At 38.8% G+C, this 16631-nt stretch overlaps 1 protein-coding gene across 1 annotated transcript; it reads right to left on the reverse strand.

Moving 5' to 3' along the window:
- Positions 1–427: 427 nt before the first annotated feature.
- LOC113687285 (uncharacterized) lies at positions 428–16402 on the reverse strand. Its single transcript, XM_027204929.1, has 3 exons — positions 15017–16402; positions 14558–14941; positions 428–523 (listed from the first exon to the last, which is right to left on the reverse strand). Exons 1-3 carry the CDS (start codon positions 16400–16402, stop codon positions 428–430), a joined length of 1866 nt encoding a protein of 621 aa, XP_027060730.1.
- Between the last annotated feature and the right edge of the window lie 229 nt (positions 16403–16631).

Here is a 16631-nt window from a genome sequence, read left to right on the forward strand (position 1 = left end):
TCGAATATTTTCGTGATTAGGTATTCTTCTTTTTGCTTTTAAAAATTTTTTGTATGTAAAAATATATTTAAGAGAATTTATGTATCAAAATCTATTAATTAATATATTGGGTCATATTTGGGTCATGGGTTTGAGTTGACCCAAAATGACCCAACCCAAAAGTAACCCAATTTAAAGTTGGGCAGGTTGGGTATAACCCATTTAAATAAAAATTCAATATTAACCCGCCCAAAACCGCCCAACCCGCCCAATTGCCAGGTCTAGACATGGGTTAATTTCACTCGTGAGTTTAATGAGAAGTACCTACCGCCACTTATTCTAGAAAGGCGAGAGGATGAGTTTATACGCCTACGTCAAGGGATTGTGAGTGTGGCGGAGTACGAGACGCAATTTACTAAACTCTCTCATTTTGCTCCAGAGTCAGTACTCAAAGACCAAAGGAGAATTCGTCGGTTTGTCCAGGGTTTGAATGTGGAGATTCAAGAGGCACTGGCAGTTGCTCAATTGGAGACATATAGTCAAGCTGTTGAAAGGGCACAAAGGATTGAAAGTACTAAGAATCAAGTAAAGGCTTTTCATGATAAGAAAAGGAGACAACCGGATACAAGTAGTTATATTGATAGACAAAGCTCGAGGAGCGAGCCACCATCTCAGATGAGCCGAGGAATAAGTGGTCCACGATCCACAGGGATCCCAAATCAAGGGAATGTTGAGAAAAGTCAGGTAGGGAGAGAGACCCAAAGGGGTACCTCACGAGGAGGTCCGACATCAGGACCTAGAGTGGCATGTGGATTTTGTGCGGTTGCTAACCACGTGGAAGTTACTATTCATTTGCAGTTCCGATTTTTTTTCTTTTTTTTTCATTTTTTCCGTTTTGCGATTTTGAATCGTGTAAGCGCGCTATTTTATTCCGGAACGTTTTAGATTGTGTATAACTGTCTTAGTAGTCCTGGCGAGAGTTGGGCAGGCAGTTCCCTAACTCCTTTGGTACGCCTTAGAGGAAGGTGGGGCTGTCACAGTTTAAGCTAGAAAGGTGAAGTTATACCTTGAACTCCTTAAATTCCAGAAATAAAACTCTTCACTGCCCTGTTCTGTCTGGTTCTGTTCGACCATGATGGAGGCCAAATTAGGCTTAGCATAAAACATGAAAGTTGTAGGCAATGATGTTTTATAGCTGTATATAAAATTTCAGCTCAATACGAGTACTGTAGCATATGAAAAGATAAAAATACCCCTGACTGCCATAGGTAGAGCTCGGTTGACAGTGTTGACATTTCACCAATCTGACTGCGTCTGTTCACCCTGATCCGTACTGAATTAGCATCTGGCCAAAACACAGAAGTTATAGTGTTATGTCTTAGCTTTCCAATGCCCCTTAAAATGCCTCAATCGGATTTTAGTAGCTTGAGTTATTGTCATTTACGCATAGTGCAGTTAACTAGCCATATTGTGAGATTCTGGTTCTGTAATTTGAAATTTTGACCTGAATACACTACGAACTGAACTGAGTGCTCTTCATCAAAGTTGTAACCCTTTATCTTAGCTTCAAAATGGTATAAATTTCACCCCAATCTGATAAGTGTAGCTTTAGTTGTGATCGTTACGCTAAGAGACATCGAACCTGTCTTTTTACGTTTTGCTTTAACCCTTATTTCCGGTCATTTCTATAGCATGGTTTTGTAATTGTATGATGTTGAGCCTATTGAACGGCTATTGAAATGAGATTATTTTGTCTGTGATTTTGGGCCTGATTGAGGAAAAGAATGAAGCCATAAATGGCTGAAAAATAGGTAAACACAAGGGGATGCCGCCCACATTTTCACTAGAGGAATAAACTAGCCTTTGGAGTTCTAGTTCTGTATTTTGCAAATTTGACCTGGATCCAGTCAAAACTGGGTCGCGTTGTCTTCACGAAACTTGTAACCTTTTGTCTTAACCTTGAGATGCTACCTAGTACACCTTGATCCGATAACCACAGCTTTGGTTATGGTCAAAACCGTATAACCTATATTTAAACCTTTTTCATTTCCGCGCACGCGCATATACATTTCTTTGCCGTTTTTGCCACTTTGATCATTTTAGTCCTTATTTCCATTTATGATGGTTGATTGACTGATAGTTGAGTATAATCTTCTGTCACAGGCAGTGACGAACCGGACGGAGTCGGTTGTACCTTATAAAGTACCTTGATTTGCGTGCTAACTCTTTTGAGTGAGTAATTGGGTTGTTTATTGACGTGAAATTATCAAAGTGCTTTGTATATGTTAAATGGGTACTTAGGCGAGGGTGTACTTTATCTCACTCGACCTAAGCCCATCCTTTGTTTTGATTTCATATGTGAGAATACATGCCTTATGTTGAATATCACCCTTTTGCTGTGTGCTAATGGGGTTGATTACATGACTTGAGTTGAACCCTTTTTTGCTATGTGCTGTTGGGGTAAGTACCTGTGTACTTTGTTAAGAGATATCATCTATTGAGAGATTGGATATCTCAGGGATTGGTTCCAAGTCGGTTTCAAGGGTAGACGAACTATTCGAGCCAGTCAGGGCTTGGTCGAAGTTAGTTCCATGCTAACCTTGGGATTTCGTTCTTTGTTAAAGATTTGATTAAAGCTAAGTGATTTTGTTTCGCTCGAGCTGCTGTGTGCTGTTGACCGGCCAGCGGGGGTTGATAAGGTGAACGGGGAAAGTAAGTGGAGTCTACGGACCATGAGTACTTTGATTGACGAAGTGTCAACAGGCATTCAAGCTCGGGGAATTCAACTGGTTTTGGAGCCACCCGTATCCTACCATTGTGATGTTGCCTTTCTGTTATTAATGGGAAATATCCTAATTTACTTGTTTATTTGGATGTGAGTTTACATTTTACCCCTGATTACTCACTAAGCATGTAGCTTACCCCATTCCATTTGTTTTCCTTAGCAGGGGGCCAACGCAGGGATCGCTCGGGAAGGTGTTTAGACTTTTAGCTATAGAATAGTTGAATTTGTACTTGTTATAAGTTGACTAGTAAGATATATATAGTTGTCGTGGTGGTTGTAGTTATCAGTTTTTCTAGGGTTTACTTTCTGGTACTCGTAGTATGTATGATTTGATGTACTAGTTTATGCAACTTTTGAAGCTGTAATAGAGTAAATAGAACTTTCTTTTAGCGTGAAATCTATTTTCGCATTATAAGTATTGAGTCCTGGTGCGAGCTAGGCAGGTGTCCCGCCGATACGCTCGGGTTCGCCCTTGAGAGAAGTGAGGGCGTCACAGGTGGTATCAGAACGCCTAGGTTAGAGGACGTGGGCAGTTGAAAAATGTGTTATAGAACATATAAGTATTCGATTGTCTCTAAGTTGAATCGTATCTATTAAGATGAAATGCCGGAGAACTGATTAAGTGATATTTTGTTGTGTAGGTATGGAGGTCGGTGGACCTAGCGGTGCCGGAGTACGAGCTACGAGTGTAGGCGGGCCGGTGAACCGGGTGGTACGCTGACTAGAACTCAGATACCAGAGGAGAGTCGGGGAACCCTATAGGCTATATTCTCCCTTCGCCCAGATGAGTTGATCGTGTGAGTGTCGACATATGTCGCGCCCCATTTTTTTAAATAAGAAAAAATAAAAGACGAGTTTAGAAAAAATGGCTTTTGATTCAATTTTCGATTGGAAAATGATTTTTTGATTTAAAAGAAAATGAAAAATATGGGTCTAAATGGGACTTGAAAATGCGACGATTTGACCCAAAATATAGTTTAAAAAGGGTTTTTTGAATGGAAAATGGAGTCGCCACTTGGTATTGAATTGAGGTGTACCAAGTCACCTAAAAATGAATTTTTAAAGAAAAGAAAGGAAAAAAAGTAGAAAACCCTCTTTAAACGACTCCAAGTCTACGAAAATCAGAGAAAAAGATTCGGGAGTCACATTTGAAGAAAGGGAAGGCAAGGATAAGAATCCAAGGCACCCTTTCAACCTAGCCAAGGCTAGTTGCGCGATTTAGTCAAAAATTTTCTTATTTTTTAACCTAAAATTTTATCACATTTAGATGTACTATATGAATGCAAACCCTAGACCTAATAGGGTATCGGGGGGTCAAAATTTCTCTTCAAAGCTCAATTGGTGTCAATCACATTAATTGTGAAGCCCAATGTGGACTTTTTGAAGAGGTCACGAATAATGCAAAAAATATGAGACTCTAAGAAATGAAAAGTAAAGAAAATAATAATGTACACATGTGTATGACCTAAAGGAATGCATCATAATGGGTGTGGGGGACTTATACTCGTGACTTTCAATGTTCCCTTTAATAGAGGGAATACGAGCGTGCTAAGGTTAGAAAAGCCAAACTCGTTCATATCCCATATCCAAGTGGTTTTTCCCTATCTAATCAAGCAAATGCACTACCCTAATTCTAATTCTTAAATGGGAATGCTAGTCTAATGTCATGTTTTCGTACAAAGAGGTAAGGAGTATACGTATAAGGGGAAATATGGAATAAAGACTACATATAAGGTGAACCTGGGAGAAGGGACATATAGGTATAAGGAGAGTGTCATGTAACATGGTAAAACCCTAAAAAGTGAAAACATGCATGAGATGAAGTGATTTTATCACACAACCATGATCTAACGCTCGAGGGGCTCCTAAGGGTCTAGCGTTGGACTAGCCCATGTCTACAATTTCCCACTAGCATTGGACTAGTGAGAAAAGTCGGAACAAAGGGCCACAACTAGCGTTGGACTAGTGTGGATTCGAGAAATTGACCACAACTAGCATGGGACTAGTGTGGTGACGTCACACATCAGTTACAATCAAATAAATCATGTAAGACCTAATAAAAGCATGTAAACACATAAATCACATATAGCACATAACACATAAGCATGATATCTAGATGCAAGACCCTAAGAAAGCGGTAACACATAACACATAGACATGCAAAACACACATAAGGCAAATAAAGCAAATAAAGCCCTAACTATTACATTCGGGGGAAGCCTACTACAATCTAAGAGGGGAAACGGAATAAAATAAATAAAATAATAACCTAGCTATTACAACTTTGGCATTCAAATGCCTTTCAAACGATCGAAATTGAAAATAACTATACAAAACTAAAACAAATAAAGTGGATAAATAAATAAATAAATAAAATAAAAACATTTAAAAGGCATGCAATTAAGCACATAAATCACATAGACACATAGGGTCAAATAAAGTGAAAATAAGGGATAGAGTGTACCTCCCTTGCAATGGTAATCAAATGAAGGAAAAATAGCTTCAAAACAATAAAAGGGTCAAGGCACCAATTAAATAGTAAAGTATAAACAAAATCACCAAATCCCTCCCAATTGCAACTTAAATGAAATCAAATAATGCATAATTTCCAAGAAAAGTAAATTATTGATCAAATTTCTAAAATAGAAAAACTACCAAGGACCCAATTGCAAATATTAACCAATCACTCAAGCCCAATTAACACATTTTGGGAAATTCACGGGTCCAAGAGCAAAGAAGGGGTCAAGTAATGGTTCAAATTGCAACTACTCTAGGGCCTAATTGCAAGAAATTAGAATATAATTGGGCCTTTGTAACATGAGGAGGAACATGTGGGGTTGGAATGCAATTATTAAAATCGTTTTCAGGCAAATGCCATGCAAAACTAGTATGAAGAAAGCTTCTGCAATAACAGTTTCGCAACTTCATAAGATTTGTTTCCTTCCACGACTATTCTCATGTGATTTCTTTATCCAACTTAGATGCATTCATGCAATTGTAGACACCAAATTTTTGGTTTCGAATTTTATTTTTATTTTTTTAGTTTAATTTTAGATTTATTTGTTTCAATTTTAGGTTTATTTTGGTTGTTTCCTGTTTCGTGCCTCTTATTGTATTTTAATTAGTTTACGAGCATTTATTTTATCTACTAATTTGATTAAAAAAAATAGGAAAAAAATAAGGAAAAAAGAAAAGTCAATCAAAGGGACAAGAATAAGACACATAAGCCTACTTTGGGGTTTGAAATCTTGGCCTTTCATATTAGGTTTAGTCTTGTGAAGTGCCTTTAAAAGGCAAAACAGCCGCAAGCCAAAAGGGAGATTTTTGGGGGGCAGAATTAAACAAAAGAAGGGATGAGGAAACAGGCTCGGGGGAGGCCAAAGGAAAAGAATAGAGAGCAAAGAAAAAGGAAAAGAAGGGAAGCAACGAAAAGCTAAGGAAAAAACAGAGAAGGGGGCTACGAAAATCAGGGAAGAAAAAACTAGAAGGCTTCATCTGAGAGTGAGAGGTAGGGAGAACCGAGAGGGGTTTCGGCTTAAAAAAGAGAAGAAAGGAACCAGAAAAATATGAAGAGCGACAGGGAGGAGGAAGAAACGAGCTTTGGCAGGGAAAGAAAAGGAAAAACAGGAAAACCAAAGCAGAAGGCTGCAGGCTGGAGGAACTAAGTGAGGGAAAAGAATTGGTGAAGAGTCAAGGAAAAAGACAGAGAAAAAAGGCCGTGGCTGCCAACAGAAACGAAGGTAGAAATTTCGGCAAAGCAAAGGATGAACTTGGAAAACAGAGCAACTAGAGCCATCACCATTCCGTCAGAATTCCCCATCTCCATTCGCGAGTCTTCACCGAACAAGAGCACTGTAAGTCTCTTTTCTTTTTCCTAAAAGTTTTCAGTTCTTGTCCTGCCTTTGGAATGGGTTTCTCGCGGTCTCGTTTGATGCAATTTTCCTGTTGATTGGCTTCATTTTTCTTTGAATACGCACACTGCATATGTTGATTGAGTTGAATTCCTTGGGTTGCTGATAAAATTTTGGGGCTAATTAACTTCAATTGGGCAAAGATTGGCGAGATTTTCTTAATACCCCTGACCTGTTCGATGAAATGCTTAATTGAAAGTTTTACTTGAAAGGTGATTCATCTGCGTTTTGTGTGTGAAGAAAATGAACAGAGAGCAAGTTCAACGTTTTTCAAAACATAATACTTGATTTTCAAGGTAGAAAGGAGAATTTTGATCTTGATATGCTAGCGTGCGGCACTGTCTCTATTTTCCGTTTCTAGTTCTTCCCTTTCCTTTGTGTGGACTCGAATTAACGTCCTGAAATTGCGTGAGGGGGAGTTTGTGTGAGTTTCATTTTTTTTCTTTCTTTGGGGATTAGCCAGAGTTGAATTTTCTGGTGTTCATTTGTCCGCAAAGCAAGGGGAAAACAGCAGCGGATGGCTAATCTGTTTGGAGAAGATGACCATTTGTTAAATTTATGATTTCAGTCCCGCAACTTTCCATTTCTTTGTGATTTAGCCCCAGAGTTCCAGAGCTTCTGATTGTGACCTCAAAACCTTCATAATTCTTTCAATTAGGCCCCTATTTTTGTTGCATTGGGACCTCTCAGGTTTCCCTTGTTCTGATGTGGCCCAGAGAATTAGACAACTTAATCAATTCTGTCCCTTTAAATGTTTTCTTCCATGATATAAGTTAATGTGTTTTTTTTGGATAGATTAATTCTGGGGATTTAATGCTTAATCAAAGTTTAGTAATTTTTAGTGGGGATTTTATCTTGATTGGGTTTAGTAACATTTGTTTGGGTTTCTTGTTGGGCTTAAGAAGGTTAAAATTCAAAGCTTTTGGTTGGGTTTTAGGATTGGGTTGTTGATTAATTTGGTTGGGTTTTATTTGGTAAAAAGTGGGTTGACCCATTTCTGTACCTTGGACTTCCGATTAAGAAACCAGTGGCCTGCTCCATTAAGAAACCAGAAAATGAATTTGCAGATCAGTCCCTGGACTTTTCTTTAATTTCACTATGGCCCTACAAACTTTCAATGCTTTTTATTGGGTCCTTACTTTAATTGCAAATGAGTCCTTGAACTTTATTTTTCTTTAATTTTGGCCTCAAAATTTTGTCAATCTTTACAATCAAGTCCTTTTATTCTTTTGACTTCTTGAATGCGAGTTGTTTATATGATTTAATTGCTTCAATTTCATGATTTAATTTATCTTTCATGATTGTTTGTTAAGTAAAGCGATGCCTTGACCTTTTCTTTTATTTTGGAGGATAAATAAGTAATCTCACCATATTAGGGCATCAACTCAAGGGAGGTACACTCTATCCTTTATTCTTGACTTTATTTGACCTTATGTGCCTTATGTGACTTTATGTGCTCAATTGCATGCCATTTGAATGCTTTCATTTTTATTTATTTATTTATTCGCTTTATTTGTTTTAATCTAGTATTTTTATTTTATTTTAGTTCAATTTTTGATCATTTGAAAGGCACTTGGATGCCACAATTGTAATAGTTAGGCTATTATATCATTTCATTCAATTCCTTCCCTCTTAGATTGTAGTAGGCTTCCCCCTAAGAATGTAATAGTTAGGGCCTTAATTGCCTTATGTGTTTTGCACGCTTAGGTGCTATGTGTTTAATCGCTTTCCCTAGGTTTTGGCATCTAGATAAGCATGCTTATGTGCTATGTGTTATGTAAAAATATGTGCCTTGCATGTCTACTTGTTTTTATTTATATTTGCTTATATAGATGAATGTACGTCACCGTGGCTAATCCAATGCTAGTCATGGTCTTCCCCCTCAAACTCTCGCAAGTCCAATGCTTGTGAAAAGCGTTAGTGAAGGGCTAGTCCAATGCTAGACCCATTAGGGCCGTCCCCGCGCTAGCACATACTTGCGTGCCTTCATTACATCTTCATTCATTCTTTCCTTTTAGTTTTACATTTTTGCATGACCCTTCACTCCCTTTCCCCTACATATTTAGGATTACATTTTCATTTAGATTAGCTCATTTGCTTGATTAGATTAGGGAATAAACCCTTTTGGTAAGAGGGATGGACGAGTTTGGCTATACATAGCCTTAGCACGCTCATTCTTTTTCTAACCAAAAGGTAAATCAAAAGTCACGACTTAGGGTCTCCCCGTACCCATCTTGCTTGCATTCCTCTAGGGTTCATGCATTTCATTTACCCCTATCATTTCACACAACTCTAATTTTGTACATTTTTTCACTCTATCACTCGTATTTTTATATTATCACGTGCACACACGCACTTCATACTATCACCTTACTCACCTTACTTTGCACATCCATTTGCACACTTCCACTTACACACTATTGTTTCTATTACTTCTTCACTTCACGGAAACTCATATTTTCACATTGCATACATTCATTCCACTCATTTTTCGTCATTAGCATTATTCGTGACCTCTCCAAAGAGTCATTATTGGGCATCACTATTAATGTGATTGGCACCACTCAAGCTTTGAAGAGAAATTTTGCCCCCCGATGTTCCCCTAGGTCTAGGTTTTGCATTCATATAGTGCATCCAAATGTGATAAATTCTTTGGTTAAAAATAAGAAAATCCTTGACTATATCACGCAACTAGCCTTGGCTAGGTCGAAGGGGTGCCTTGGATTTTTATCCTTGCCTTCCCCTTCGTCAAATGTGACTCCCGAACCTTTCCTTTGATTTTCGTGGACTAGGAGTCGTTTAAAAGGGGTTTTTCTACTTTTTTCCTTTGAAAACTCATTTTAGGTGACTTGGTACACCTTAACTCAATACCAAGTGGCGACTCCGATTTTTGTTCAAAAAACCCTTTTTAAACTATTATGTTGGGTCAAATCGTCGCATTTTCAAGTCCCATTTAGACCCATATTTTTCTTCATTTTCTTTGTAAATCAAAAATTCACTTTTCAAACTATTTATTTTTCTTATAAAAAATGGGGCGCGACAGCAATCAAACCAAATAACAAAAAAACTGATTGATTTGTTAACTAAACAGAAAATACTAGATCTTGGAGCCAAAAGAAAGAAAAAAGACTACAGCATACACCCAGATAAGACTTGCAGCAAGCTGATATTCATTTTCCAGCAAGCATCGAATCATGATTCAAGTGTTTTAAAGACTCAAACATGCAAACTCAACACCAATCAATCACTGCCTCTTTCCACACCAAATTAACTATCAAATTAGGATGGCCAAAGCTTGGTGAGTGGTCACGGAGAAGAAAACAGCAAAACAGATGCAGCAGCCTTTGCTCTGCTGCAAATTTTGCAGCTTCATACTAGCATGGATGAAATGCCGAGAACATTGTGCAAAACTTCATCATTCATCAATCAAACTCACACACATCTGTAAACATAAATCCTAACATAGCTTAAACATGGATGCCTACCCCTAACTATCCCAAACGAGATGATCCAGGCCCAAAAACAAGAATAACAAAATTGCAGCAAAGAAACTTAGCAGAAACATATGTTCATGCCATTTTAGTAACATGTTCATGCATGCATCGAATGAAGCTTTCTTCATTTCTGGTTGCTGGGTTTCTGCAAATGCTTCTTACTAGTCACCCAAACATCTTAAACAAGGCTTCAAACTCAACATTTATCACTCGCAAAAAACTAATCATGCAAAACGAAAGGAAACAAGGCAGAGAGTGGCCATAAGATCAGATTTCTTGCTGCAATTTTCTGCAACTAATGACATTCAGTACATACGCGGCTAACAAAATCCGAACAAACAACAAAGCTTTTCAAACCGAAGCAACATTTTATGGATCATATCATCAAAACCCAACCTCATTCTGTGCATTCCCAAGAATTCTCCAACCCAGATTGCGCACAAAGACAACCAAAGAAGCAGCCGTGAACTCACACAAGCCCATCAGCTAAAACCTATAGAAAAGACCCCAAACTTCCGTCCCCAAAACCAGACCAAACCTACGGATTTCTCAGCCCAAACAGAAGTAAAACTTAACCCTCTTCGAATAACAAAACCCAGACACGAAACCAGAGTGTGTCGGATGAAATGCAAAAGAAAACAGACAGATTTGGCTCTAGATTTTAGAAACAAAAATGGCAAGAAAAACAAGAACCATCAGACCTGGCTATACTCAAACACAAAAAGAGCAGCGAAGAAAAAAACTACTTTGGCCTGTATAATGCAAGGGAACGCAAGAAAACAGCATACTGTCTCTCAAATTCATCCAAGCATCAAACTTTACTCTAGTAATTCAACATCCAAGCGTGAGTAAAAGCCCAGAATCTCTGGTTACGCAGACCAGATTCCATATGAAATGGAAATAGACAAGAAAAAAGGCTGAAGACTACCTGTTTACCGCCTTTGGACTTGAAACTTTAGCCTGGGTTCGATGAAGAGATCAACTGCGGACTCTGATGAAGAGACCTGAAACTGGGTTTTCAGCCTTGGATCTCCTCTTTCCTTTGTTCTACCTCAGATCCCTCGGTTCCTCCCTCTGACCGTGTCTTCCTCTTCCCTTGTTTTTCCTCGCTTTTCCCTGTTATTTCTTTTCTCAGTTTCCTCCTGATTTTCTTGGTTCTTTCCCGTTGCTCTCTTTCTCAAAACCTAGCTGTCCACAACTCCCTCTCTTCTTAGCTCTCTCGGTTGCATCTCTCCAGCCGCCATTAGACCCCTTCCTGGTTTCCTTTCGTTCAGCTTTCAGCCGCTAACCCCCAGCTCCCTCTAGTTCTCCTTTTTCTTTTCCTGCCGTCACCCTTTTTCTCTCCCCCTTTGCTGGTTTTTCTTTTTTCTGTCACACACACACTCCCTCTCGCCCCCCTTTTCATCCGCCGTTGTTCCCTCTTTTTTTTTTCTTTCAGCCCGTAGCTCTCTCTCTTTATATCCCCCAAACCCTGATCTTCACGGCCCTTGATAAGTCTCATTTTACCACTTTTCTATGACCATCCGATCACTCTTCATTCCAGATGAGAGCCAGGTAGGATGAAATCAAGGTAATCCAAGGGTAAAGGAAAAACAATGGGAAAACGGTGGAAAATGAAATGGGCTAAGCTGCATTTTTACTTCTGCAATTTTTTCGTGCATTTTTCTGCTTAACTTGTAACATGAAGAAAGGGCTAGGATCCTATGCTTCTCATGGTTCGTGAGCTTGTTCCCCTTTTTTTTTTTTAGTTAAATAATAATGAACAAAATATAAAGAAACAACAACTTAAGTAAAATTGAATAAAAAGAGAGAAACTAGGCATAAAAAGATAAAAATGAAATGCTAAATTTTTCATTTTTTTTGTGTTGATTTTCCTTTTTTCCCTTTTTTTTAATTAAATAACAATGAACTTGAATCTAAAATAACTAAAGCATATTTTTGTGAATGATTTTCTTTTTTTCGATAAATTCTATGCTAAAATGACTTTAAAATAAAAATAAAAGACTAAAAGTAAATAAAAACTAACATAAAGAATAATAAAAATAATAGTAAATAAAACTACACTAAAAATTTGGTGTCTACAGTTTGCCCCTCTTTGTCTGAGTTTTGGAAAAACTTGAGACAAAAAAATAGACACCAAATACTCACCTGTATTATTTGGTTGCGAACGACTCGAACGATGGACGCTTTTGAAACGAGGACTGACCTCTTTAACAAAATTTTTTTAAAAAAATGGGATTGACCCAGACAAGAAATTTAAAACGGGACTGACCCGAACCAGAAATTTAAAATGGGACTAGCCCCGACGAGAAATTTAAACGGGACTGACCCGAACAAGCAAATTTAAAATCGGAACTGACCCGAGACAGGAAATTTAAACTGACTCGAACAGAAAATTTAAAATCGAGACTGACCCGAGACAGGAAATTTAAACGGGATTGACCCGAACAGGAAATTTAAAATCGGGACTGACCCGAACAAAAAATTTACAGGAAATTTAAAAATCGGGACTGACCCGAGACAGGAAATTTAAACGGGACTGACCCGAAACAGGAAATTTAAAAGGGACTAACCCGAACAGGAAATTTAAAATCGGGACTGACCCGAGACAGGAAATTTAAAATCGGGACTGACCCGAAATAAGAAATTTAAAAGCGGGACTGACCCAAGACAGGAAATTTAAAATCGGGACTGACCCGAGACAGGAAATTTTAAAAAATGAGAAATTCAGTATACTTACCTGAAAATAGACCAAAATTTTTGCCCCAGTAGAGGTTAAGTTTTACATCTGAGCCAATAGTTGATTCTGCATTGCCATGTTGTTGCATCTTATGATCAAACTTGCTTGCAACATTTCCGATCAGCCTTGGTTCACTGGAGAACTCTTTCCAACACCGATTCCAGTGCGAGGTGTGCTTGCTTTCATCTGTGCATGCAATTTTCTGCAAAAGAGAAAAAATAAAGAAATTGCCACCATCATTTGATCCGTTTTCCTTTGAGAATCGTGTAAACATGAGTCTTTCGATGCCTTTGTCAACTTTTGTTGTGACATTTTCCCAAGCTAACCATGTATACATTTGCCATATCACGAAACCTGCGTAAACAGCTTTGCTAGATCTCCACCATTTTCAAAAGAAAACTGAATCCGAGTATGCTTCGAATAAACCATGGGGATTGTCATTTACCAAAATTCAAAGATTAAAAAAAATGATGTAAGCAAGGTAATTTCACATGTAATGCAGAAGTGAACATGCAAAACAATGCAAACAAAGCCGGCTGTGCTCAAAACTATAAGATGCCACGACTACAAGCAATTGAGAAAAATGAGCTTCATAAGAAATGTACTTTGCAGAAAAGATATTTTTTTACAAAGTGAAACAATTTTCGGCCAACAGATGTCATATTTGAATCTCTGGATATCTTTGTTCTGGAATTCAACATTAGCAGAAGTATTACAAAACGAAGAGAAATCCAAATGAACCAAGTCACCAGCTGTTCCTCCTCGTGCTCGCTCATTGCAGAACCCTACCTTGGCGCCCTTTCGGGTTTTCACCAATGTTGCCCCCACCCCCTTTTGTTTTGTTTTGTTTTTCTCTTCTTTTCTTTTTTCCTTTTCTTTTCTCCCCTTTTTTTTTTGAGGTGCCCTTTCGGGTTTTCACCTAAAGAACGATGGAAAAGCCCGGCCATGATCGACCCAAGAATGTGAGTTGAAAATTGCTAGCATCAGTAAAATGCGCTTCCCTTATAAGTTTAGGCGAAGGCATTATGGACATCACTTGCCAGTTGATTAGCAACTTCCTAATAGAAATACAGCAAGTGACGAAAGCCAGGACTTTGGGCTTTTGTAATGAGATTAGGTAGAGTGTTTTCAAGAAAAGTTGAGGCTTGAAAGCAAATTTTTGGTGAGAGGTGTGAAATAACCTGAGACCGCATTATTTTGAAATCGTCTCCAATTTTGAACGAAACTGAGGAAAATTTGCCCCAGTTTGATTGGGATTTTTCTCTCTTTGCATTTTTCATTGCACTTTCCTCACTTTTACATTTTTCTTTTAAAAACTAAATTTGCTCCAGTGTGGGGTTCTTTCTTCTTTTTCCTTTTTTTTTTGGATCATCTTTCTTTCAAAATAAATTTGCCCCAGTATGGGGTTTGCAATTCTCAGGAGCTGTCAAACGAAAATTATTGTTCTGATAGTTCAAAGGGGATGACTAGGGATAAAATGTTTTGATTGGAAAGGAAGATGGCCTGACTTTTGTCTCGTCACTTGCGTGACTTCTGAAAGGAATTTGCATAATCAAATAAAGAACTTCTTACACATGTCTGAGTTGATAGGTTGAGGGAATGTCTGTCCATCCATCTCTGCCAAAATGAGTGCTCCGCCAGGTAATACCTTTTGAACAATGAATGGCCATTGCCAATTTCGAGCAAATTTGCCTTTGGCCTCATCCTGTACCGGCAAAATTCGTTTTAGCACTTTGTCGCCTTCCTCAAATGTACGCAAATGGACTTTCTTGTTGTAGGCCCGGGCCATGCGTTTTTGGTAACATTGGCCATGACAAATAGCATTAAGCAGTTTTTCATCAATCAAGGACAGTTGTTCATAACGCTGCTTTATCCAATCAGCCTTTTCCAACTTGGTCTCCATGAGAATACGCAATGAAGGGATTTCGACATTGGCAGGTAGCACAGCTTCCATTCCATACATGAGCGAGTAGGGTGTTGCCCCAATTGATGTTCGGATAGAAGTCCGATACGCCATTAGTGCATAAGGGAGCTTTTCATGCCAGTCACGATGCTTTTCAGTCATCTTGCGAATGATCTTCTTCAAATTCTTGTTTGCGGCCTCTACAGCTCCATTCATCTGTGGCCTATAGATGGCAGAGTTGCGATGTCTGATTTTGAACTGTTCGCATAGCCCGTCCACCATATCATTGTTGAGATTCTTGGCATTGTTTGTAATCAATGTTTCCGGCACCCCAAATCGGCATATGATGTGATCTCTTAAGAAATTCGCCACCACCTTCTTTGTCACGTGCTTGAATGATTCCACTTCGACCCATTTGGTGAAGTACTCAATTGCCACCAATATAAATCGATGCCCATTTGAAGCAGGAGGGTCAATTGTGCCAATCACATCCATACCCCACATCGAGCAGGGCCATGGGGCAGTCATACTGTGAAATTCGGTGGGAGGAGCGCGTATGATGTCGCCATGCACTTGACATTTAATACATCTCCGGACAAAATCTATGCAATCGCGTTCCATTGTAAGCCAAAAATACCCGGTTCTCATAATTTTCTTTGCCAACAAATGTCCTTTCATGTGAGGTCCGCAGACACCACTATGCACCTCTTTCATCATGTATTGAGCTTCATCTTCATCGATGCACCTTAAGAGGTTCAAATCTAAGGTCCTTTTGTATAATACCTCTCCATTTAAGAAAAACTTTGAGGCCATTCTGCGCAGGAGACCCTTGTCATTTGCACTAGCTTCTGGAGGGTAAGACCCGATTTTGATGAATTCCTTAATATCATTGTACCAAGGGCTTTTGCCAGATGTTTTGTCTACAACCCAACAATGAGCAGGCTTGTCTTGGAGTTGAATTTGGATAGGCTCGATTTCTAATTCGTCTGGATATTGTATCATAGAAGATAAGGTGGCTAAGGCATCGGCAAATACATTTCGGGCTCGTGGAAGATGTCTGAATTCCAAACTTTGAAATTGTCTAGCCAATTTGAGCAAATTACAGTGGTATGGCAGAATCTTTGAATCTTTGGTTACCCATTGTTTCAATGTTTGGTGCACGAGTAAATCTGAATCACTGAAGGCTATTAACTCCTTAACCTCCATTTCCAAAGCCATTTTAAGACCAAAAATACATGCTTCATACTCGGCCATATTGTTTGTGCAGGCAAATTGCAATTTAGCTGCTCCAGGATAATGCTTCCCTTCCGGGGATACAAGAACTGCTCCTATTCCGACTCCAAAAGAATTAGCTGCACCATCGAAAAACAATCTCCATTCAGGGCACTGTTCGCTCATATCTTCTACGGTACCAACAAATAAAACCTCCTCATCAGGGAAATAGGTATGGAGCGGTTGATAATCATTGTCCTTTGGATTTTCTGCCAAATGATCGGCTATAGCTTGTCCCTTGACGGCCTTTTGCGAAGTGAAAACAATATCAAACTCTGAAAGAATTATTTGCCATTTAGCAAGACGTCCAGTTGGCATCGGTTTCTCCAAGAGGTATTTCATGGGGTCAGAGCGGGAGATGAGATAGGTGGTGTGACTTAGCAGGTAGTGCCTTAATTTTTGAGCTGCCCAGGCCAATGCACAGCAGCTTTTCTCAATAAATGAATAATTAGCCTCATACTGCGTGAATTTCTTGCTAAGATAGTAGATGGCTTGCTCTTTCCTTCCCGAGTCATCGTGCTGCCCCAGAACACACCCTACTGCTCCG

This window comes from Coffea arabica, chromosome 10e (assembly GCF_036785885.1).
Source record: "Coffea arabica cultivar ET-39 chromosome 10e, Coffea Arabica ET-39 HiFi, whole genome shotgun sequence".
NCBI lineage: Eukaryota > Viridiplantae > Streptophyta > Magnoliopsida > Gentianales > Rubiaceae > Coffea > Coffea arabica.